This window comes from Salmo salar, unplaced genomic scaffold (assembly GCF_905237065.1).
Source record: "Salmo salar unplaced genomic scaffold, Ssal_v3.1, whole genome shotgun sequence".
Taxonomy (NCBI): Eukaryota; Metazoa; Chordata; class Actinopteri; order Salmoniformes; family Salmonidae; genus Salmo; species Salmo salar.
The window spans coordinates 49,079-76,228 of NW_025547988.1; the positions used below are offsets into that span (position 1 = coordinate 49,079).

The 27,150-nt window shown below is 41.8% G+C and overlaps 1 protein-coding gene across 2 annotated transcripts in view; it reads right to left on the reverse strand.

The window, feature by feature from the left end:
- Positions 1–578: 578 nt before the first annotated feature.
- The window catches only part of LOC106583577 (low affinity immunoglobulin gamma Fc region receptor III), a 39,510-nt gene continuing 12,938 nt past the window's right edge, over positions 579–27,150 (reverse strand). The window contains exons 3-10 of one of the 2 annotated variants that reach the window (XM_045711787.1): positions 23,204–23,479; positions 22,392–22,634; positions 18,484–18,678; positions 17,894–17,950; positions 15,047–15,127; positions 14,879–14,936; positions 14,454–14,496; positions 579–895 (exon numbers count right to left, since the gene is read on the reverse strand). In XM_045711787.1, the coding sequence (XP_045567743.1) occupies positions 14,493–14,496; positions 14,879–14,936; positions 15,047–15,127; positions 17,894–17,950; positions 18,484–18,678; positions 22,392–22,634; positions 23,204–23,479 (914 nt within the window). In that variant the 3' untranslated portion in view covers positions 579–895; positions 14,454–14,492. Of the gene's footprint in view, positions 1,150–14,453; positions 14,497–14,878; positions 14,937–15,046; positions 15,128–17,893; positions 17,951–18,483; positions 18,679–22,391; positions 22,635–23,203; positions 23,480–27,150 lie in introns of both variants that reach the window. The other variant, XM_045711786.1, reaches the window with a different exon arrangement.

A 27,150-nucleotide genomic window follows, 5' to 3' on the forward strand; every position in this document is an offset into this window, starting at 1 on the left:
TATTAGATATGGAAAGAAAACACCCTAAAGTTTCTAAAACTGTTTGAATGGTGTCTGTGAGTACAACAGAACTCATATGGCAGGCAAAAACCTGAGAGATTCCTTTACAGGAAGTGGCCTGTCTGACCATTTATTGGCTTTCTTTGACATCTCTTTCCAAAACAAAGGATCTCTGCGGTAACGTGACACTTCCCACGGCTCCCACGGCTCCCATAGGCTGTTGATTGCTCATGATGAATATTTATTTTAACTCAGAACACTAAAGAAAAAATAACAAAGAGAAACCGAAAGCGCACAGTTCTGTCAGGTACAGAAAACTAAACAGAAGACAACTACCCACAAACACAGGTGGAAAAAAACCCTACTTAAGTATGATCTCCAATTAGAGACAACGAGGACCAGCTGCCTCTAATTGGAGATCATCCCAAACAAAACAACAGAAATAGAAAACTAGAACTTAAACATAGAAATACAAAACTTAGAAAAACACAAAACACCCCCTGTCACGCCCTGACCTACTCTACCATAGAAAATAACATCTTACTATGGTCAGGACGTGACACTGACACATTTTCTAACACATTTTAGGAAGCTTTATTTGACAAGTTGGTAACCATACAACGGTGTTGCTCAAGGTAAACACACACAATGACATTATAGAGAAATACAATTTACAATCTCACATCAACAAACCGAATTTAACAGAGCAGCTCAATATAAAAGCACATTGAAGCCTTTACATCATTCATCATGGACATAACACTACAACTTCTTTCTGTTAGTAGTAATGAAGCCTTTACAACTGATACTGTCAGCTGCTTCCAGTCAGTGGTGTCTGTATGTTCTCATGATAAACTGACTCTAACTCTGTTGATGGAGGTCAAGGCTGCAGCGTCTAAAGAGAAGTACATGATAAACTGACTCTAACTCTGTTGTGGAAACTTCACATCTCTCTGTTGCCGATGCTGTTGACAGAGGTCAAGGCCGCAGCGTCTAAAGATAAGTGTGTTGGTGTGAAAACGGAAGGGGGGAGAGAGAAGAAAAGAGAAATGAGAAGTAAAGAGATGGACTGACAGGGTTGTGGTTATTCACCGCTGCTGAAGAGAGCATCTTTTTCCACCCACCATGACGTTCTGATGAACAGGGTCACTAGGTAAAGAGAGAGGAGAGAGAGATGAGTGAGGGACAGAGGAGCTGATCCAGTCTACTGCAGTGAAGACCTCCAACACCACAGGAACAGTTATACACCCCAACAGGTCTCAGTGTTTAATGTGTAGTTAGATACCTTTATACACCCCAACAGGTCTCAGTGTTTAATGTGTAGTTAGATACATTGATACACCCCAACAGGTCTCAGGGTTTAATGTGTAGTTAGATACATTTATTCACCCCTACATACAGTCCAATTATAATGACTGATTCAACCAGGTGTTTGACTGGTGTTTTAAGTGTTTAGAACTCTGAATGTACATCATACAGAATACGTACAGTTGAAGTGGCCAAAATCATTTAAACTCAGATTCACAATTCCTGACATTTAATCCTAGTAAAAATTCCCTGTCTTAGGTCAGTTAGGATCACCACTTTATTTTAAGAATGTGAAATGTCACAATAATAGTTGAGAGAATGATTTACTTCAGCATTTATTTCTTTCATTACATTCCCAGTGGGTCAGAAGTTTACATACTCTCAATTAGTATTTGGTAGCATTGCCTTTAAATTGTTTAACTTGGGTCAAACGTTTCAGGTAGCCTTCCACAAGCTTCCCACAATAAGTTAGGTGAATTTTGGCCCATTCCTACTGACAGAACTGCTGTAACTGAATCAGGTTTGTAGGCCTCCTTGCTCGCACACACGTTTTCAGTTCTGCCTACACATTTTCTGTAGGATTGATGGCAGGGCTTTGTGATGGCCACTCCAATACCTTGACTTTGTTGTCCTTAAGCCATTTTGCCACAACTTTGGATGTATGCTTGGGGTCATTGTCCATTTGGAAGACCCATTTGCGACCAAGCTTTAACTTCCTGACTGATGTCTTGAGATGTTGCTTTTTCACATAATAGATGACATCATGAGGATGGAAAATTATGTGAAGTGCACCAGTCACTCCTGCAGCAAAGCACACTCACAACATGATGCTGCCACCCCTGTGCTTCACGGTTGGGATAGTGTTCTTTGGCTTGCAAGCCTCCCCCTTTTCCTCCAGACATAACAATGGTCATTATGGGCAAACAGTTCTATTTTTGTTTCATCAGACCAGAGGACATTTCTCCAAAAAGTACGATCTTTTTCGCCCATGTGCAGTTGCAAACCGTAGTCTGGCTTTTTTATGGCGGTGTCATATGCATCGTAATGGACAGACCAAGGCGCAGCGGGTAAAGTGCTCATCTTCTTAATTTATTTAAAGAAAACACTTAAACAAAATAAACAAATGATGATAACAGTTCCATAAGGCTCCCAGGCTATACAGAAAACAACCAGCCACAAACACAAGGGAAACAAACCTCAACTAAATATGGCCTCCAATTAGAGACAACGACAACCAGCTGCCTCTAATTGGAGGTCCTACCAAAACTCCCAACATAGAAATAGAAAACTAGATTTAAACATAGAAATAGAAAACATAGAACCTAAACCAAAATCACCAAAACAAACACCCCTGCCACGCCCTGACCAAACTCCAATGCCAAATAACCTTTCACTGGTCAGGACGTGACAGGCAGTTTTGGAGCAGTGGCTTCTTCCTTGCTTAGCGTCCTTTCAGGTTATGTCGATATAGGACTCGTTTTACTGTGGATATAGATACTTTTGTACCTGTTTCCTCCAGCAACTTCACAAGGTCCTTTGCTGTTGTTTTGGGATTGATTTGCACTTTTCACACCAAAGTACATTCATCTCTAGGAGACAGAATGTGTCTCCATCCAGAGCGGTATGATGGCTTCGTGGTCCCATTGTGTTTATACTTTTGTACTATTGTTTGTACAGATAAACGTGGTACCTTCAGGCATTTGGAAAAAGCTCCCAAGGATGAACTAGACTTGTGGAGGTCTTCAATTTTTTTTCTGAGGTCTTGGCTGATTTATTTTTATTTTCTCATGATGTCAAGCAAAGTGGCACTGGGTTTGAAGGTAGGCCTTGAAATACATCCACAGGTACACCTCCAATAGTGTATGAAAACTTCTGACCCACTGGAATTTTGATAGTGAATTATAAGTGAAATAATCTGTCTGTAAACAATTGTTGGAAAAATTACTTGTGTCATGCACAAAATAGATGTCCTAACTGACTTGTCAAAACTATAGTTTGTTAACAAGAAATGTGTGGCGTGGTTGAAAAACGAGTTTTAATGACTCCAACCTGAGTGTATGTAAACTTCCGACTTCAACTGTCTGTTCGCATTCAGACTAAAATAGACCTGCTGCAACAGTTAGCAAAGGGAAGAAGAGAGAGGTACATGGCTGGGCCTGTTTGTGTGTGTGTGTGTGTGTGGGTCTCTGTGTGTGTGCATGTTTGTGCGTTTGTGTGTGTGTGTGTGTGTGTGTGTGTGTGTGTCTGTGTGTGTGTGTGTGTGTGTGTGTGTGTTTTTGTTTCTCTGCATGTGTGTCCTGTGTGGCTAAGTTGGTAGAGACTGGTGCTTAGAAAAGTACAAAAATATATCTGCTCACTTCCGTAAGTCGCTCTGGACAAGAGCGTCTGCTAAATGACTCACTAGTGTAAGTCGCTAAATGACAAAAACACATAAAAATACATGTGAAATGTGTGACAGAGGGACAGAGGTGTTTAACAATGGGTGATGTTGTTCACATACAGCTATAACCTCAAACAGACACAGACCTACTGATCTGAAAAGTCTATATATATACACAGCTATAACCTCAAACAGACACAGATCTCCTGCTCTGATAAGTATCTATATGTGGTGGGGTGGAGACAGCCTCTATTTTTACTAATGCTTTCAGTTGTTCGCCTAGTTTCCTAAAACATTTGGCTTGGTGACTTTGGGTCTTTTGAGCATCATGTTATACTGTTTAAATGTCAGCCACCAGACCAGAGCATCATGTTATACTGTTTAAATGGAACCAGTTATTTGGCTTTCTACTGGACCCACCCATAACCACAGCCATACTCTGGACCTGGTTATTACCAAGGGGCTTTCTACTGGGCCCACCCATAACCACAGCCATGCTCTGGACCTGGTTATTACCAAGGGGCTTTCTACTGGGCCCACCCATAACCACAGCCATACTCTGGACCTGGTTATTACCAAGGGGCTTTCTACTGGGCCCACCCATAACCACAGCCATACTCTGGACCAGGTTATTACCAAGGGGCTTTCTACTGGGCCCACCCATAACCACAGCCATACTCTGGACCTGGTTATTACCAAGGGGCTTTCTACTGGGCCCACCCATAACCACAGCCATGCTCTGGACCTGGTTATTACCAAGGGGCTTTCTACTGGGCCCACCCATAACCACAGCCATACTCTGGACCTGGTTATTACCAAGGGGCTTTCTACTGGGCCCACCCATAACCACAGCCATACTCTGGACCAGGTTATTACCAAGGGACTTTCTACTGGGCCCACCCATAACCACAGCCATACTCTGGACCTGGTTATTACCATGGGGCTTTCTACTGGGCCCACCCATAACCACAGCCATACTCTGGACCAGGTTATTACCAAGGGGCTTTCTACTGGAACCACCCATAACCACAGCCATACTCTGGACCTGGTTATTACCAAGGGGCTTTCTACTGGGCCCACCCATTACCACAGCCATACTCTGGACCTGGTTATTACCAAGGGGCTTTCTACTGGGCCCACCCATAACCACAGCCATACTCTGGACCAGGTTATTACCAAGGGGCTTTCTACTGGAACCACCCATAACCACAGCCATACTCTGGACCTGGTTATTACCAAGGGGCTTTCTACTGGGCCCACCCATTACCACAGCCATACTCTGGACCTGGTTATAACCAAGGGGCTTTCTACTGGGCCCACCCATAACCACAGCCATGCTCTGGACCTGGTTATTACCAAGGGGCTTTCTACTGGGCCCACCCATAACCACAGCCATACTCTGGACCAGGTTATTACCAAGGGGCTTTCTGCTGGGCCCACCCATAACCACAGCCATACTCTGGACCTGGTTATTACCAAGGGGCTTTCTACTGGGCCCACCCATAACCACAGCCATACTCTGGACCTGGTTATTACCAAGGGGCTTTCTACTGGACCCACCCGTAACCACAGCCATACTCTGGACCTGGTTATTACCAAGGGGCTTTCTACTGGGCCCACCCATTACCACAGCCATACTCTGGACCTGGTTATTACCAAGGGGCTTTCTACTGGGCCCACCCATAACCACAGCCATACTATAGACCTGGTTATTACCAAGGGGCTTTCTACTGGGCCCACCCGTAACCACAGCCATACTCTGGACCTGGTTATTACCAAGGGGCTTTCTATTGACATATCCTCTATTGTTGATGTTGCTTTATCTGATCACCACTGGGGATTTTTACTACCTTGTTGCCAGTCCAAACGTTAATTAAATAAAAACATTGTAAATTAAGGGCAAACATTGGTGCATAGCTCCAGTAAAGTTGAGAAAGAACACATCCAAATGGAGAGGCCCTTGGATGACTGAGGAAACTAATACATTAAAGAGAAATTGCAGAAAGGCAGAGTGGATTTGGATGAAGTCAAAGTTGCAGGTCCATTATGATATTCTGAGAGAGCATCATATATAACAAGGCCATTAGAAATGAGAGAGCATCATATATAACAAGGCCATTAGAAATGAGAGAGCATCATATATAACAAGGCCATTAGAAATGAGAGAGCATCATATATAACAAGGCCATTAGAAATGAGAGAGCATCATATATAACAAGGCCATTAGAAATGAGAGAGCATCATATATAACAAGGCCATTAGAAATGAGAGAGCATCATATATAACAAGGCCATTAGAAATGAGAGAGCATCATATATAACAAGGCCATTAGAAATGAGAGAGCATCATATATAACAAGGCCATTAGAAATGAGAGAGCATCATATTTAACAAGGCCATTAGAAATGAGAGAGCATCATATATAACAAGGCCATTAGAAATGAGAGAGCATCATATATAACAAGGCCATTAGAAATGAGAGAGCATCATATATAACAAGGCCATTAGAAATGAGAGAGCATCATATATAACAAGGCCATTAGAAATGAGAGAGCATCATATATAACAAGGCCATTAGAAATGAGAGAGCATCATATATAACAAGGCCATTAGAAATGAGAGAGCATCATATATAACAAGGCCATTAGAAATGAGAGAGCTTCATATATAACAAGGCCATTAGAAATGAGAGAGCATCATATATAACAAGGCCATTAGAAATGAGAGAGCATCATATATAACAAGGCCGTTAGAAATGAGAGAGCATCATATATAACAAGGCCATTAGAAATGAGAGAGCATCATATTTAACAAGGCCATTAGAAATGCCAGATGGGCTCATTTTACTAACTTGATCACTATTAATCAGAATAATTAGAGAATGCTCTTCTCCACCATTGATGGCCTGATAAATCCTATGTGAACTTTCCTCCACATCTAAATGTGATGAGTTTACAGCATATTTCAGAGATAAGATAACCAACATTAGACTGGGTATCAGTCAAGACCTGATGAGAAGTCTGATGATGTGTACTATGTGTACTATATGCAAAGGCAATATGGATTTATTTTCCCTGGTTGACACAGGCATGGTCAGGAAAATGATATCACAATTTTACCCTTCCATTCCAATCTGTTTTTTGTGCCCACCAAAGCACAGAGACAACCATAGTTAAAGTGGTAACTGATCTTAGAGCCATCACAGAGACAGTCTTAGTTAAAGTGGTAACTGATCTTAGAGCCATCACAGAGACAGTCTTAGTTAAAGTGGTAACTGATCTTAGAGCCAACACAGAGACAGTCTTAGTTAAAGTGGTAACTGATCTTAGAGCCATCACAGAGACAGACTTAGTTGAAGTGGTAACTGATCTTAGAGCCATCACAGAGACAGTCTTAGTTGAAGTGGTAACTTATCTTAGAGCCATCACAGAGACAGTCGTAGTTAAAGTAGTAACTTATCTTAGAGCCAGCACAGAGACAGTCTTAGTTACAGTGGTAAATTATCTTAGAGCCAACACAGATGCCAAACAGTTCTCTGTTCTTGTAACGTTGATGTTCCGGATAGCCTCAGACAACAACATTGATGTATACGCTGATTCGGTGAGCGAGTTTATTGGCAACTGCATCGGTGATGTTGTACCCACGGTGACTATTAAAACCTTCCCCAACCAGAAACCGTGGATTGATGTCAGCATTCGCGCAAAACTGAAAGCACAAACAACTACTTTTAATCAGTGCAAGGCGACCGGAAACATGACAGAATACAAACAGTGTATTCCCTCCGCAAGCAATCAAACAAGCTAAGCGTCAGTATAGAGACAAAGTAGAGTCGCAATTCAACGGATCATACACAAGACGTATGTGGCTACAGTCAATCATGGATTACAAAAGAAAACCAGCCCCATCGCGGACACCGACGTCTTGCTCACAGACAAATTAAACAACTTCTTTACTCGCTTTGAGGACAATACAGTCCTCAACCTGACACGGCCATCTACCATAACCTGCAGGATCTCCTTTACCGCGGACAACGTGAGTTAAACATTTAAAAGTGTTAACCCTAGCCGCGTCCTCAGAGCATGCGCAGACCAGCTGGCTGGTGTGTTTACGGACATATTCAATCAATCCCTATCCCATTCTGCTGTTCCCACATGCTTCAAGAGGGCCACCATTGTTCCTGTTCCCAAGAAAGCTAAGGTAACTGAGCTAAATGACTATCGCCCCGAAGCACTCACTTCCGTCTTCATGAAGTGCTTTGAGAGACTAGTCAAGGATCATATCACCTCCACCCTACCTGACACCCTAGACCAACTCCAGTTTGCTTACCTCCCCAATAGGTCCACAGAAGACGCAATCCCAACCACACTCCACAAACCCATCTGGACAAGAGGAATACCTATGTAAGAATGCTGTTCATCAATTACAGCTCAGCATTTAACACCGTAGTACCCTCCAAACTCGACCCTGGGTCTCGACCCCACCCTGTGCAACTGGGTCCTGGACTTTCTGACGGGCCGCCCCCACGTGGTGAGGGCAGGAAACATCTCCACCCCGCTGATCCTCAACACTGGGGCCCCTCTCCTGTACTCCCTGTTCACCCATGACTGTGTGGCCGTGCACGCCTCCATCTCAATCATCAAGTTTGCAGACGACACTACAGTGGTAGGCTTGATGACCAACAATGACGAGACGGCCTACAGGGAGGAGGTAAGGGCCCTCAGAGTGTGGTTTCAGGAAAATAACCTCACACTCAATGTCAACAAAACAAAGGAGATGATCGTGGACTTCAGGAAACAGCAGAGGGAGCAGCCCCCCATCTACATTGACGGGACAGTAGTGGAGAAGGTGGAAACTTTTAAGTTCCTCGGCGTACACATCACGGACAAACTGAAATGGTCCACCGACACACACAGCGTGGTGAAGAAGGTGCAACAGCGCCTCTTCAACCCCAGGAGGCTGAAGAAATTTGGCTTGTCACCTAAAACCCTCAAACTTTTACAGATGCACAATTGAGAGCATCCTGTCGGGCTGTATCACCGCCTGGTATGGCAGCTGCTCCGCCCACAACCGTAAGGCTCTCCAGAGGGTAGTGAGGTCTGCACAACGCATCACCGGGAGCAAACTACCTGCCCTCCAGGACACCTATAGCACCCGATGTCACAGGAAGGCCAAAAAGATCATCAAGGACAACAACCACCCGAGCCACTGCCTGTTCACCCCGCTATCATCCAGAAGGCGAGGTCAGTACAGGTGCATCAAAGCTGGGACCGAGAGACTGAAAAACAGCTTCTATCTCAAGGCCATCAGACTGTTAAACAGCCATCACTAACATTGAGTGGCTGCTGCCAACATACTGACTCAAATCTCTAGCTACTTTAAAAATTGGATATAATAAATGTATCACTAGTCAATTTAAACAATGCCACTTTATATAATGTTTACTTACCCTACATTACTCATCTCATATGTATATACTGTACTATATAACATCTACTGCATCTTGCCTATGCCGCATGGCCATCGCTCTTCCATATATTTACATGTACATATTCATTCCTTTACACTTGTGTTTATAAGGTAGTTGTGAAATTGTTAGATTACTTGTTAGATATTGCTGCACAGTCGGAACTAGAAGCCCAAGCATTTCGCTACACTCGCATTAACATCTGCTAACCATGTGAATCTGACCAATAAAATTTGATTCGAACAAACACAACATGCTACATCATTCTTAACAAACACAACATGTTACATCATTCATAACACGACATGCTACATTTCACAACATGTTACATCATTCATAACACGACATGCTACATTTCACAACAAGCTACATCATTCATAACACAACATGCTACATCATTTATAACACAACATGCTACATCATTCATAACACAACATGCTACATCATTCATAACACAACATGCTACATCATTCATAACAAACACAACATGCTACATCATTCATAACAAACACAACATGCTACATCATTCATAACATAATATAATGTCCCGTGTGGCTCAGTTGGTAGAGCATGGTGTTTGCAACGCCAGGGTTGTGGGTTTGATTCCCACGGGGGACCAGTACAAAAAAGTTTTAATAAATGTATGCATTCACTACTGTAAGTCGCTCTGGATAAGAGCGTCTGCTAAATGACTAAAATTTAAAATAATATGCTTCATCATTCATAGCAAACATGCTACATCATTCATAACACAAAATGCTACATCATTCGTAACACAAAATGCTACATCATTCATAACAAACACAACATGCTACATCATTCATAACAAATGCTACATCATTCATAACAAATGCAAAATCATTCATAACAAATGCAACATCATTCATAACATAATATGCTTCATCATTCACATCACAACATGCTACCTAAAATCCAAATTAGAGCATGACAGACGTAGGTTTACCATGTTGAGAAATAAGGTGATGAAAGAAAATCAGACAGGCCAAGGCAAACTTTTTTATTAACATAACTGGTGAATCAAAGGGAAATTCTAAATTTATCTGGAAGAATCTAAAAAAGTTAACAGGGAAAGACTATAGTAACACTGCAAAAGACTAGAAATCATGGTGAATAACAATCTAACACAGGATGCAGTCGAAATAGCAATAGCCTTCAATTCCTACTTTATTGACTCTGTCAGGGTGCTGACACAAAACCCCTCCACTGGTTTATTGGGCTCAGAGGCATGTGCTGCTCATTGATTGACTGTATTGTAATTGTTTTTAACAACCAGGGACTGCGGTTGAAAATTAGCCGGCTGGCTAAAACCGACACATTTACTGAAACATTGATTAATGTGCACTGTCCCTGTAAAAATAACATAATTCACAACACAACATGCTACATCATTCACAACACAACATGCTACATCATTCATAACACAACATGCTACATCATTCATAACACAACATGCTACATCATTCATAACACAACATGCTACATCATTCATAGCAAACACAACATGCTACATCATTCATAGCAAACACAACATGCTACATCATTCATAACAAACAAAACATGCTACATCACTCATAACACAACATGCTACATCAATTTTAACATAAAATGTTACATCATTCATAACAAAGACAACATGCTACATAATTCATAACACAACATGCTACATCATTCATAACACAACATGCTACATCATTCATAACACAACATGCTACATCATTCATAACACAACATGCTACATCATTCATAACACAACACAACATGCTACATCATTCATAACAAACAAAACATGCTACATCATTCATAACACAACATGCTACATCATTCATAACAAACAGAACATGCTACATCATAAAACACAACATGCTACATCATTCATAACAAACATGCTACATCATTCATAATAAACACAACATGCTACATATTCATAACAAACACAACATGCTACATCATTCTTAACAAACACAATATGCTACATCATTCATAACACAACATGCTACATCATTCATAACACAACATGCTACATCATTCATAACAAACACAACATGCTACATCATTCATAACACAACACGCTACATCATTCATAACACAACATGCTACATCATTCATAACACAACATGCTACATCATTCATAACACAACATGCTACATCATTCACAACACGCTACATCATTCATAACACAACATGCTACATCATTTTAACATAAAATGTTACATCATTCATTATAAAGACAACATGCTACATCATTCATAACACAACATGCTACATCATTCACAACACAACATGCTACATCATTCACAACACAACATGCTACATAATTTTAACATAAAAAGTTACATCATTCATAACAAACAGAGCATGCTACGTCAAAAAACACAACAAGCTACATCATTCATAACAAACACAACACGCTACATCATTCATAGCAAACACAACATGCTACATCATTGATATCAAACACAACATGCTACATCATTCATAACAAACACAACATGCTACATCATTCATGACAAACACAACATGCTACATTTCATAACACAACATCCTACATCATTCTTAATAAACACAACATGCTACATAATTTATAATTAACACAACATGCTACATCATTCATAACACAACATGGTACATCATTCATAACACAACATGCTACATCATTCATAACAAACAGAGCATGCTACGTCAAAAAACACAACAAGCTACATCATTCATAGCAAACACAACATGCTACATCATTCATAGCAAACACAACATGCTACATCATTCATAGCAAACACAACATGCTACATCATTCATAGCAAACACAACATGCTACATCATTCATAGCAAACACAACATGCTACAACATTCATAGCAAACACAACATGCTACATCATTCATAGCAAACACAACATGCTACATCATTCATATCAAACACAACATGCTACATCATTCATAATAAACACAACATGCTACATCATTTATAATAAACACAACATGCTACATCATTCATAACACAACATGCTACATCATTCATAACACAACATGCTACATCATTCACAACACATCATGCTACATCATTCATAACAAACACAACATGCTACATCATTCATAACAAACACAACATGCTACATCATTCATAACAAACACAACATGCTACGTCATTCATAACAAACACAACATGCTACATCATTTATAACAACCACGACATGCAACATCATTCATAGCACAACCACAACATGCTACATCATTCATAGCACAACACAACATGCTACATCATTCATAGCAAACACAACATGCTACATCATTCATAGCAAACACAACATGCTACATCATTCATAGCAAACACAACATGCTACATCATTCATAGCAAACACAACATGCTACATCATTCATAGCAAACACAACATGCTACATCATTCATAGCAAACACAACATGCTACATCATTCATAACACAACATGTTACATCATTCATAACACAACATGTTACATCATTCATAACACAACATGCTACATCATTCGTAACACAACACGCTTCATAATTCATAACAAACACAATATGCTACATCATTCATAACACAACATGCTACATCATAACATACACAACATGCTACATCATTCATAACAAACACAACATGCTACATCATTCATGTCAAACACAACATGCTACATCATTCATAACAAACAAAACATGCTACATCATTCATAACAAACACAACATGCTACATCATTCATGACAAACACAACATGCTACATCATTCATAACACAACATGCTACATCATAACAAACACAACATGCTACATCATAACAAACACAACATGCTATATCATTCATAACACAACATGCTACATCATAACAAACACAACATGCTACATCATTCATAACAAACACAACATGCTACATCATTCATGACAAACACAACACACTACATCATTCATAACACAACAAGCTACATCATTCATAACAAACACAACATGCTACATCATTCATGTCAAACACAACATGCTACATCATTCATAACAAACAAAACATGCTACATCATTCATAACAAACACAACATGCTACATCATTCATGACAAACACAACATGCTACATCATTCATAATAAACACAACATGCTACATCATTTATAATTAACACAACATGCTACATCATTCATAACACAACATGCTACATCATTCATAACAAACACAACATGCTACATCATTCATAACAAACACAACATGCTACATCATTCATAACAAACAAAACATGCTACATCATTCATAACAAACACAACATGCTACATCACTCATAACAAACAAAACATGCTACATAATTCATAACAAACACGACATGCTACATCATTCATAACAAACACGACATGCTACATCATTCATAGCAAACACAACATGCTACATCATTCATATCAAACACAACATGCTACATCATTCATAACACAACATGTTACATCATTCATAACACAACATGCTACATCATTCATAACAAACACAACATGATACATCATACTTAACAACACACTACATCATTCATAACACAACATGCTACATCATTCATAACACAACAAGCTACATCATTCATAACAAACACGACATGCTACATCATTCATAGCAAACACAACATGCTACATCATTCATAACAAACAAAACATGCTACATCATTCATAACAAACACAACATGCTACATCATTCATGACAAACACAACATGCTACATCATTCATAATAAACACAACATGCTACATCATTTATAATTAACACAACATGCTACATCATTCATAACACAACATGCTACATCATTCATAACAAACACAACATGCTACATCATTCATAACAAACACAACATGCTACATCATTCATAACAAACAAAACATGCTACATCATTCATAACAAACACAACATGCTACATCACTCATAACAAACAAAACATGCTACATAATTCATAACAAACACGACATGCTACATCATTCATAACAAACACGACATGCTACATCATTCATAGCAAACACAACATGCTACATCATTCATATCAAACACAACATGCTACATCATTCATAACACAACATGTTACATCATTCATAACACAACATGCTACATCATTCATAACAAACACAACATGATACATCATACTTAACAACACACTACATCATTCATAACACAACATGCTACATCATTCATAACACAACAAGCTACAGCATTCATAACAAACACAACAAGCTACAGCATTCATAACAAACACAACATCCTACATCATTCATAACACAACATGCACAACATAGGGTTAGTGATACAGTGATCTGGACCTACCTCAGTCTGTACATTACGTCCCTGGATCCAGACACAGCTCTACCTAAAGGACACACAGATTACATTTGTTAAAATGGCAATATGTAACTTTTTGAGCAACCCAACAAAATCCACATAGATATTTGTTATAGATCTGTCATACTGCTTTAAAGCCAATCTAAGTAGCGGTAGATCTGTTCTTTGTGAGATATTTCTATGCTTCCCGTTCTTAAGTTTTGTTTTTGCGTCTTTGCAAAGAGCTGAAACAATATTTTTGGTTATAGAAAACACAGCGGTTTAGATGGTACAATGTTGATCTACACTAAACACAGTGGTTTAGATGGTACAATGTTTATCTAAACTCTACACAGTGCTGCATTTGTAAATCAGAACAAAAAGTGAGGTACACGAAAAAAAGTAGACAGGGTCTGGAACGACCTTCTGACCTGTATCTCTGTCTGTCTGTCTTCACTGCTGAGTAGACAGGGTCTGGAACGACGTTCTCTGAAAGAAACACATAAACAGGTTACAACTATTGTTAAAAACACGGTAAAAACATATTATTTACTTCAGAAAGATGAGGGGAGTGTTGTTGGTCTCTCCCTTCTTCCTACCTCTCCTCCTGTTGTGTTGTCTCTTCTCTGTGTGGTTGATGTCAGCATAGGTCACATCACCTGGACCAGATCCACCTGGAACTAAACACAGGAGAGAGAGAGGATATTAACACAGACTGGACCAGATCCACCTGGAACTAAACACAGGAGAGAGAGAGGATATTAACACAGACTGGACCAGATCCACCTGGAACTAAACACAGGAGAGAGAGAGGATATTAACACAGACTGGACCAGATCCACCTGGAACTAAACACAGGGAGAGAGAGAGGATATTAACACAGACTGGACCAGATCCACCTGGAACTAAACACAGAGAGAGAGAGGATATTAACACAGACTGGACCAGATCCACCTGGAACTAAACACAGGAGAGAGAGAGGATATTAACACAGACTGGACCAGATCCACCTGGAACTAAACACAGGAGAGAGAGAGGATATTAACACAGACTGGACCAGATCCACCTGGAACTAAACACAGGAGAGAGAGAGGATATTAACACAGACTGGACCAGATCCACCTGGAACTAAACACAGGAGAGAGAGAGGATATTAACACAGACTGGACCAGCTGAGAGAGGATAGTCTGAGTGTTATTCAGTACTACAGTACCTGTGGTGTTATAGTGTTATACAGTATTACAGTACCTGTGGTGTTATAGTGTTATACAGTACTACAGTACCTGTGGTGTTATAGTGTTATACAGTACTACAGTACCTGTGGTGTTATAGTGTTATACAGTACTACAGTACCTGTGGTGTTATAGTGTTATACAGTACTACAGTACCTGAGGCGTTATACAGTACTACAGTACCTGTGGCGTTATAGTGTCATACAGTATTACAGTACCTGTGGTGTTAGTGTTATACAGTATTACAGTACCTGTGGTGTTATAGTGTTATACAGTATTACAGTACCTGTGGTGTTATAGTGTTATACAGTATTACAGTACCTGCGGTGATAGTGTTATACAGTATTACAGTACCTGCGGTGATAGTGTTATACAGTATTACAGTACCTGTGGTGTTATAGTGTTATACAGTACTATAGTACCTGTGGTGTTATACAGTATTACAGTACCTGTGGCGTTATAGTGTTATACAGTATTACAGTACCTGTGGTGTTAGTGTTATACAGTATTACAGTACCTGTGGTGTTATAGTGTTATTCAGTATTTCAGTACCTGTGGTGTTATAGTGTTATACAGTATTACAGTACCTGTGGTGTTATAGTGTTATACAGTACTATAGTACCTGTGGTGTTATAGTGTTATTCAGTACTACAGTACCTGTGGTGTTATTGTGTTATTCAGTATTACAGTACCTGTGGTGTTAGTGTTATACAGTATTACAGTACCTGTGGTGTTAGTGTTATACAGTATTACAGTACCTGTGGTGTTATAGTGTCATACAGTAATACAGTACCTGTGGTGTTATAGTGTTATACAGTATTACAGTACCTGTGGTGTTATAGTGTTATACAGTATTACAGTACCTGTGGTGTTATAGTGTTATACAGTACTACAGTACCTGTGGTGTTATAGTGTTATACAGTATTACAGTACCTGTGGTGTTATAGTGTTATTCAGTATTACAGTACCTGTGGTGTTATAGTGTTATACAGTATTACAGTACCTGTGGTGTTATAGTGTTATACAGTATTACAGTACCTGTGGTGTTATAGTGTTATACAGTATTACAGTACCTGTGGTGTTATACAGTATTACAGTACCTGTGGTGTTAGTGTTATACAGTATTACAGTACCTGTGGTGTTATAGTGTCATACAGTAATACAGTACCTGTGGTGTTATAGTGTTATACAGTATTACAGTACCTGTGGTGTTATAGTGTTATACAGTACTACAGTACCTGTGGTGTTATAGTGTTATACAGTATTACAGTACCTGTGGTGTTATAGTGTTATTCAGTATTACAGTACCTGTGGTGTTATAGTGTTATACAGTATTACAGTACCTGTGGTGTTATAGTGTTATACAGTATTACAGTACCTGTGGTGTTATAGTGTTATACAGTATTACAGTACCTGTGGTGTTATAGTGTTATACAGTATTACAGTACCTGTGGTGTTATAGTGTTATACAGTACTATAGTACCTGTGGTGTTATACAGTATTACAGTACCTGTGGTGTTATACAGTATTACAGTACCTTTGGTGTTATACAGTACTACAGTACCTGTGGTGTTATACAGTACTACAGTACCTGTGGTGTTATACAGTACTACAGTACCTGTGGTGTTAGTGTTATACAGTATTACAGTACCTGTGGTGTTATAGTGTTATACAGTACTACAGTACCTGTGGTGTTATACAGTACTACAGTACCTGTGGTGTTATAGTGTTATACAGTATTACAGTACCTGTGGTGTTATAGTGTTATACAGTACTACAGTACCTGTGGTGTTATACAGTACTACAGTACCTGTGGTGTTATAGTGTTATACAGTACTACAGTACCTGTGGTGTTATAGTGTTATACAGTACTACAGTACCTGTGGTGTTATAGTGTTATACAGTATTACAGTACCTGTGGTGTTATAGTGTTATACAGTATTACAGTACCTGTGGTGTTATAGTGTTATACAGTACCTGTGGTGTTATAGTGTTATGCAGTACCTGTGGTGTTATAGTGTTATACAGTACTACAGTACCTGAGGTGTTATAGTGTTATACAGTACTACAGTACCTGTGGTGTTATAGTGTTATTCAGTACTACAGTACCTGTGGTGTTATAGTGTTATACAGTATTACAGTACCTGTGGTGTTATAGTGTTATTCAGTACTACAGTACCTGTGGTGTTATAGTGTTATACAGTACTACAGTACCTGTGGTGTTGGAGGTCTTCACTGCAGAGTAGACTGGATCCGCTCCTGGAGACTTCTCTGGAGGAGACGAGACAATGGGTTAAAGACATATAGACACTGTACTGTGTGTGTGAGTGTGCGTGTGCGTGTGTAACTGTGTATTTGTGTGTGTGTGTGTGTAACTGTGTGTGTGTGTAACTGTGTGTGTGTGTGTGTGTGTAACTGTGTGTGTGTGTGTGTGTGTGTGTGTGTGTAACTGTGTGTGTGTGTGTAACTGTGTGTGTGTGTGTGTGTGTGTGTGTGTGTGTGTGTGTGTGTGTGTGTGTGTGTGTGTGTGTGTGTGTGTGTGTAACTGTGTGTGTGTGTGTGTGTGTGTGTGTGTGTGTGTGTGTGTGTGTGTGTGTGTGTGTAACTGTGTGTGTGTGTGTGTAACTGTGTGTGTGTGTGTGTGTGTGTGTAACTGTGTGTGTGTGTGTGTGTGTGTAACGTGTGTGTGTGTGTGTGTGTGTGTGTGTAACTGTGTGTGTGTGTGTGTGTGTAAGTGTGTGTGTGTGTGTGTGTGTGTGTGTGTGTGTGTGTGTGTGTGTGTGTGTGTGTGTGTGTGTGTGTACCTCTCCTCCTGGGTTCTGGGTCCTGTGTGATTCTGACGTCAGCATAGGTAACATCTCTGGGTTCAGCTGCTACATGTTTGTTCCTCTTCTTGCAGAACAGGACCAGTAGAATGATCAGAGAGATGGCGAGAGCAGCCATCAACCCAGACAAAGACAGAGGGAGGAGGAGAGAGGAGGATGAGGTGGAGCCGTTAGCTTGAAAAACACAAGAGAAAACAGTAAATAGTTAGAATCTAACTGATTAAAACACACGGGGAAACAACACAGTAAATAGTTAGAATCTAACTGATTAACTTTATAAGGTACAGGGGGCAGTATTTTCGATTTCGGATGAAAAGCGTGCCCAGAGTGAACTGCCTAATACTCGGGCCCAGAGTCAAATATTAGCATATTATTTGTAGATTTGGATAGAAAACACTCTGACGTTTCTAAAACTGTTTGAATGATGTCTGTGAGTAAAACAGAACTCATATGGCACGCAAAAACCTGAGAAAAATCCAACCAGGAAGTGGGAAATCTGATGCTTGTAGTCTTTTCAAGTCATTGCCTATCTAACACACAGTGACTTAGGGTTCACTTTTGCACTTCCTAAGGCTTCCACTAGATGAACCTTGTTTCAGGCTTTTGCAGTGAACAGAGAGCAAGCAAGAAGGCCGGGAAGTTGGTGACTCAGAAAATGACATGAGTTTAGTGGCGCGCATTCACATGATGAGGTAGCTGTGTTCCATAACGTTTTTCAAGACATTGGAATCATCCTGTTGGAATATTATTGTAACGCCCTGGCCATAGAGAGGGTTTTTTGTTCTTTATTTTGGTTAGGCCAGGGTGTTACATTGGGTGGGCGTTCTATGTTCATTTTTCTATGTTTTTGTATTTCTTTGTTTTGGGCCGTGTGTGGCTCCCAATCAGGCACAGCTGTAGTTCGTTGTTGCTGATTGGGAGTCACACATAAGGAGCCTGTTTTTCCTTTGGGTTTTGTGGGGGATTGTTTCTGTTTAGTGTCTTGAACCTGACAGGACTGTTTGGTTGTTGGTTTTCTTGTTTTGTTGTATAGTGTTCTTACGTTTATTAAAACTCAAGATGAACACTAACTCCGCTGTCTACTCTTTCCACAGACAGCCGTTACGATTATTGAATATTTATGTTAAAAAGGCCCTAAAGATTGATGCTATACAACGTTTGACATGTTTCTACGAAGGTAAATATAACTTTTTTGACTTTTCATCGTGAAATTTTTGGCGCACTTCCTACATTTGGAGTAGCTTACTGAACGCAAAACAACAAGGAGGTATTTAGACATAAATTATGGACTTTATCGAACAAAACAACATTTGTTGTGGACCTGGGATTCCTGGAAGTGCCTTCTGATGAAGATCATCAAAGGTAAGTGAATATTTCTAATACTATTTATGATTTTAGATGACTCCAAAATGGCGGGTATCTGTATTGCCTGATGTATTTTTCTGAGCGCCGTACTCAGATTATTGCAAAGTGTGATTTCCCCGTGAAGCTTTTTTGAAATCTGTCACTGATATTTCACTGGTTGTTGAATAGTGTGAACCGTGGGTGGGTCTACTAACGTAGCCCTGAGAAGTTAATCAATCTGTTCTAACTAACAGCCTCTCTTGTCTTTCCCCAGGGAACAACTATGAAGTAGATGGTGAACTTTGAGAAGCTGCGGATGACCCACGTGGGTCGTATGTCCTCTGTCAACATGGCCCAGCAATCATGTTCAGAACCCGGAAACATCAGGAGAAACACGGAAAACCCAGAATACTACCACCATCCCCTTCAGGACCAATCACATCACTGTAGAATACTACCACCATCCCCTTCAGGACCAATCACATCACTGTAGAATACTACCACCATCCCCTTCAGGACCAATCACATCCTGTAGAATACTATCACCATCCCCTTCAGGACCAATCACATCACTGTAGAATACTACCACCATCCCCTTCAGGACCAATCACATCACTGTAGAATACTACCACCATCCCCTTCAGGACCAATCACATCACTGTAGAATACTACCACCATCCCCTTCAGGACCAATCACATCCTGTAGAATACTATCACCATCCCCTTCAGGACCAATCACATCACTGTAGAATACTACCACCATTCCCTTCAGGACCAATCACATCCTGTAGAATACTACCACCATCCCCTTCAGGACCAATCACATCACTGTAGAATACTACCACCATCCCCTTCAGGACCAATCACATCACTGTAGAATACTACCATCATCCCCTTCAGGACCAATCACATCACTGTAGATTGTCCATGGTTGTCCACAGGTAGATTGTTGATATTACCAGCTTCTTCTTTTTTGAGAAACCCCACAGTGTTCAGGAGAAACCACACAGTGGTCATGTGAAACCACACAGTGTTCTGGAGAAACCACACAGTGTTCTGGAGAAACCACACAGTGTTCAGGAGAAACCACACAGTGTTCTGGAGAAACCACACAGTGTTCTGGAGAAACCACACAGTGTTCAGGAGAAACCACACAGTGATCTGGAGAAACCACACAGTGTTCTGGAGAAACCACACAGTGTTCTGGAGAAACCACACAGTGTTCAGGAGAAACCACACAGTGTTCAGGAGAAACCACACAGTGTTCAGGAGAAACCACACAGTGTTCTGGAGAAACCACACAGTGTTCTGGAGAAACCACACAGTGTTCTGGAGAAACCACACAGTGTTCTGGAGAAACCACACAGTGTTCTGGAGAAACCACACAGTGTTCAGGAGAAACCACACAGTGTTCAGGAGAAACCACACAGTGTTCTGGAGAAACCACACAGTGTTCTGGAGAAACCACACAGTGTTCTGGAGAAACCACACAGTGTTCAGGAGAAACCACACAGTGTTCTGGAGAAACCACACAGTGTTCTGGAGAAACCACACAGTGGTCATGTGAAACCACACAGTGTTCTGGAGAAACCACACAGTGTTCTGGAGAAACCACACAGTGTTCAGGAGAAACCACACAGTGTTCTGGAGAAACCACACAGTGTTCTGGAGAAACCACACAGTGTTCTGGAGAAACCACACAGTGTTCTGGAGAAACCACACAGTGGTCATGTGAAACCACACAGTGTTCTGGAGAAACCACACAGTGTTCAGGAGAAACCACACAGTGTTCTGGAGAAACCACACAGTGTTCAGGAGAAACCACACAGTGTTCTGGAGAAACCACACAGTGTTCAGGAGAAACCACACAGTGTTCTGGAGAAACCACACAGTGTTCTGGAGAAACCACACAGTGTTCAGGAGAAACCACACAGTGTTCAGGAGAAACCACACAGTGTTCTGGAGAAACCACACAGTGTTCTGGAGAAACCACACAGTGTTCTGGAGAAACCACACAGTGTTCTGGAGAAACCACACAGTGTTCTGGAGAAACCACACAGTGTTCTGGAGAAACCACACAGTGTTCTGGAGAAACCACACAGTGTTCATTAGAATTTTCATGTTGCCATGTCACCAGTGTAGCCTCACTTCTGGGTCTGGTGTTCTTATCAATGTGTCTCTCTTTCCCTCTTCTCTCTTTCTCTCGGTCGGCCTCTGGTAAACTGGCTCATCTTGGTGGTCAATCCTGTCTGAACTTGTCTCCCTCCCTCCATCTTTCTTTAGTTCTCTCTTTCCATCTTTCTTTATTTCTCTCTCTCTCTCTCTCTTTCTCTCTCCATCCACTCCTTGCCCTCCACACTTCACTGTTCTAGGAAGATGAAATTGAGGAGTTCAAGGTAAGTTGATGAGGTACGATCTTTCCATGCTTTTTTCTTCTGTCTGATTTGTTCTCATGCTTGTGGTCGTGCAGTGTATCATACTATATTGAAATGGAAAAGGGTTAAATGTTGTATCTTATATAAATAAGGTAACTCTCTCCTCACATGTCACTGTCATCCAGCTCTCTGGTGAATCTCCTTTCGAGTTGGTACACTTGTAGAGTCCTTCATCTGACTTGGATACTGCAGGGATGGTCATCTCTCCTGTAGTCTCAGTCCTGATGAGGGATCCATCTTTGTAGAAAACAGCTGTGAGGTCAGAGGGAGTTTCCTGATATCTGCAGCGCAGAGTCACAGAATCTCCCTCAGTCACAGGAAGGGCAGGGCTCTCCAGGATCACAGCACCAGCTGTATATAATATATAAACATCATATATAAACAGGTCTCTCCAGGATCACAGCTCCAGCTGTATATAATATATAAACATCATATATAAACAGGTCTCTCCAGGATCACAGCTCCAGCTGTATATAATATATAAACATCATATATAAACAGGTCTCTCCAGGATCACAGCAGCAGCTGTATATAATATATAAACATCATATATAAACAGGTCTCTCCAGGATCACAGCTCCAGCTGTATATAATATATAAACATCATATATAAACAGGTCTCTCCAGGATCACAGCTCCAGCTGTATATAATATATAAACATCATATATAAACAGGTCTCTCCAGGATCACAGCTCCAGCTGTATATAATATATAAACATCATATATAAACAGGTCTCTCCAGGATCACAGCTCCAGCTGTATATAATATATAAACATCATATATAAACAGGTCTCTCCAGGATCACAGCTCCAGCTGTATATAATATATAAACATCATATATAAACATAACATCAGCTATCTGAAACCAGATGAACCACTAAACACTATAATGTTAGTAGATGGTGTTTGTGGACATACCATGTACTGTGATGTTGACAGCATTGCTGTGTTCTCCAGACCCAGACTGACACCAGTACACTCCACTGTCTGATGGTATTAGTGACACGGTGCATGAAGACCCTTGTTGTTTTCCCCAGTCAGTACTACACTCTGAAAGGATTCCTCTCGATGTGTTCCTCACCACTCTCCATCCAGTAGAGTTCCCCTGAACCTCACAGCTCAGAGAGACAGACTCATATTCAAAGAACTGAGATCTGTCAGGACTGACACTCAGAGAGGCTGGAAGAGAGAGATCTGAGAAAGAGACAGAGAGACAGAGAGAGAGAAAGACAGACAGAGGGATAGAGAGAGAAAGAGAGTGAGAGAGTTGCATTGTCTAAAGTAAATTATTAAATAAGGCCCTCAAGAGCAGTAGAGCCTGTATTGGAACAGAGATACTGAAACACAGCAGAGAGAGGCTATTCTCTAGCTGTTTAACCTGGTGATGAGGGTAGGATAGTATCCTGAGACAAGGCTTTATATTCTAACAGAGATGCTGAAACAGAGCAGAGAGAGTCTATTCTCTAGCTGTTTAACCTGGTGATGAGGGTAGGACACTATCCTGAGATCTGGAGACAAGGCTTTATATTCTAACAGAGATGCTGAAACAGAGCAGAGAGAGGCTATTCTCTAGCTGTTTAACCTGGCTATTCTATATATATTAGTGTAGGTAGGGTTAGTGTAGATTAGGTAGGGTTAGTGTAGGGGTAGGTAGGGTTAGTGTAGATTAGGTAGGGTTAGTAGGGTTAGTGTAGGGTAGGTAGGGTTAGTGTAGGGTAGATAGGGTTAGTGTAGGGGCAGGTAGGGTTAGTGCAGGGGTAGGTAGGGTTAGTGTAGGGTAGGCAGGGTTAGTGTAGGGTAGGTAGGGTTAGTGTAGGGGTAGGTAGGGTTAGTGTAAGGCAGGTAGGGTTAGTGTAGAGGTAGGTTAGTGTAGGGGTAGGTAGGGTTAGTGTAGAGGTAGGTTAGTGTAGGGGTAGGTAGGGTTAGTGTAGAGGTAGGTTAGTGTAGGGGTAGGTAGGGTTAGTGTGAGAGGTAGGTTAGTGTAGGGGTAGGTAGGGTTAGTGTAGAGGTAGGTTAGTGTAGGGGTAGGTAGGGTTAGTGTAGAGGTAGGTTAGTGTAGGGGTAGGTAGGGTTAGTGTAGAGGTAGGTTAGTGTAGGGGTAGGTAGGGTTAGTGTAGGGTAGGTAGGGTTAGTGTAGGGTAGGTAGGGTTAGTGTAGGGTAGGTAGGGTTAGTGTAGGGGTAGGTAGGGTTAGTGTAAGGTAGGTGGGGTTAGTGTAGAGGTAGGTTAGTGTAGGGGTAGGTAGGGTTAGTGTAGAGGTAGGTTAGTGTAGGGGTAGGTAGGGTTAGTGTAGAGGTAGGTTAGTGTAGGGGTAGGTAGGGTTAGTGTAGGGGTAGGTAGGGTTAGTGTAGGGTAGGTAGGGTTAGTGTAGGGGTAGGTAGGGTTAGTATATGGGCTCAATATTTTTTTTTTTAAAAGGCACACGTAACCTACATATCAATGCACACATTGTGGCTTGTAGGCCTCTCCAGGTCGCACACTGTGAAATTTGGTGGAGGATCGGTGGTGGTCAGGGGGGTGTTTCAGCAAGGCTGGAATCGGGCAGATTTGTCTTTGTGAAGGATGCATGAATCAAGCCACGTACAAGGTTGTTCTGGAAGAAAACGTGCTTCCTTCTGCTCTGACTGTCACACCCTGATCTGTTTCACCTGTCTTTGTGATTGTTTCCACCCCCCTCCCCGCCCATCTTCCCCATTATCCCCTGTGTATTTATACGTGTTCTCTGTTTGTCTGTTGCCAGTTCGTCTTGTTTGTCAAGTCAACCACCATTTTGTGTTTCAGCTCCTTTTCCCAGTCTCTCTTTTTCTCGCCTTCCTGGTTTTGACCCTTGCCTGTCCTGACTCTGAGCCCGCCTGCCTGACCACTCTGCCTGCAGACCTGTACCTTTGCCCCCCTCTGGATTACCGACCTCTGCATACCCTGACCCTGAAACCTGCCCGTCGTCCGGTACCGTTGCCCCACCTCTGATTACCCAGTCTTGACCTGTGTATTGCCTGCCCCTATTGGATCATTAAACTAGTGTTTATTACGACGTGGTCTGCATCTGGGTCTTTCATACCTGATAGTGACAATGTTCCCCAACTCTGAGGATAGTTTTTTTCCAGCAGGACAATGCTCCATGCCACACAGCCAGGTCAATCAAGGTGTAGCTGGAGGACCACCAGATCAAGACCCTGTCATGGCCGGTCCAATCTCCAGACCTGAACCCCATTGTAGCTGGAGGACCACCAGATCAAGACCCTGTCATGGCCAGCCCAATCTCCAGACCTGAACCCCATTGTAGCTGGAGGACCACCAGATCAAGACCCTGTCATGTCCAGTCCAATCTCCAGACCTGAACCCCATTGTAGCTGAGGACCACCAGATCAAGACCCTGTCATGGTCAGCCCAATCTCCAGACCTGAACCCCATTGTAGCTGGAGGACCACCAGATCAAGACCCTGTCATGGCCAGCCCAATCTCCAGACCTGAACCCCATTGTAGCTGGAGGACCACCAGATCAAGACCCTGTCATGGCCAGTCCAATCTCCAGACCTGAACCCCATTGTAGCTGGAGGACCACCAGATCAAGACCCTGTCATGGCCAGCCCAATCTCCAGACCTGAACCCCATTGTAGCTGGAGGACCACCAGATCAAGACCCTGTCATGGCCAGTCCAATCTCCAGACCTGAACCCCATTGTAGCTGGAGGACCACCAGATCAAGACCCTGTCATGGCCAGCCCAATCTCCAGACCTGAACCCCATTGTAGCTGGAGGACCACCAGATCAAGACCCTGTCATGTCCAGTCCAATCTCCAGACCTGAACCCCATTGTAGCTGAGGACCACCAGATCAAGACCCTGTCATGGTCAGCCCAATCTCCAGACATGAACCCCATTGTAGCTGGAGGACCACCAGATCAAGACCCTGTCATGTCCAGCCCAATCTCCAGACCTGAACCCCATTGTAGCTGGAGGACCACCAGATCAAGACCCTGTCATGGCCAGCCCAATCTCCAGACCTGAACCCCATTGTAGCTGGAGGACCACCAGATCAAGACCCTGTCATGGCCAGCCCAATCTCCAGACCTGAACCCCATTGTAGCTGGAGGACCACCAGATCAAGACCCTGTCATGGCCAGCCCAATCTCTAGACCTGAACCCCATTGTAGCTGGAGGACCACCAGATCAAGACCCTGTCATGTCCAGTCCAATCTCCAGACCTGAACCCCATTGTAACTGAGGACCACCAGATCAAGACCCTGTCATGGTCAGCCCAATCTCCAGACCTGAACCCCATTGTAGCTGGAGGACCACCAGATCAAGACCCTGTCATGTCCAGCCCAATCTCCAGACCTGAACCCCATTGTAGCTGGAGGACCACCAGGTCAAGACCCTGTCATGGCCAGCCCAATCTCCAGACCTGAACCCCATTGTAGCTGGAGGACCACCAGATCAAGAGCCTGTCATGGCCAGTCCAATCTCCAGACCTGAACCCCATTGAAAACCTCTGGAATGTGATCAAGATGAAGATGGACGGTCACAAGACATCAAACAAAGCCGAGCTGCTTGAATTTAAACGCCAGGACCAGCATACTCAACGTCAATTTCGAAGACTGGTGGAGAGTATGCCAAGACGCATGAAAGCTGATGAGGGAAATCAGGGTTCTCTCTTCCTAAGTTAAAACATTAGTATTGTGTTGTTTAAAAATTAATATGAACTTATTTTCTTTGCTTTATTCGAGGTCTGACAACACTGCATCTTTTTTGTTATTTTGACCAGTTGTCATTTTCTGCAAATAAACGCTCTAAATGACAATATCCATAGCTCCCACCATGTCATGAGCCCTTGTAGATTACATGTTATCATACCTTCAGACAGGTCA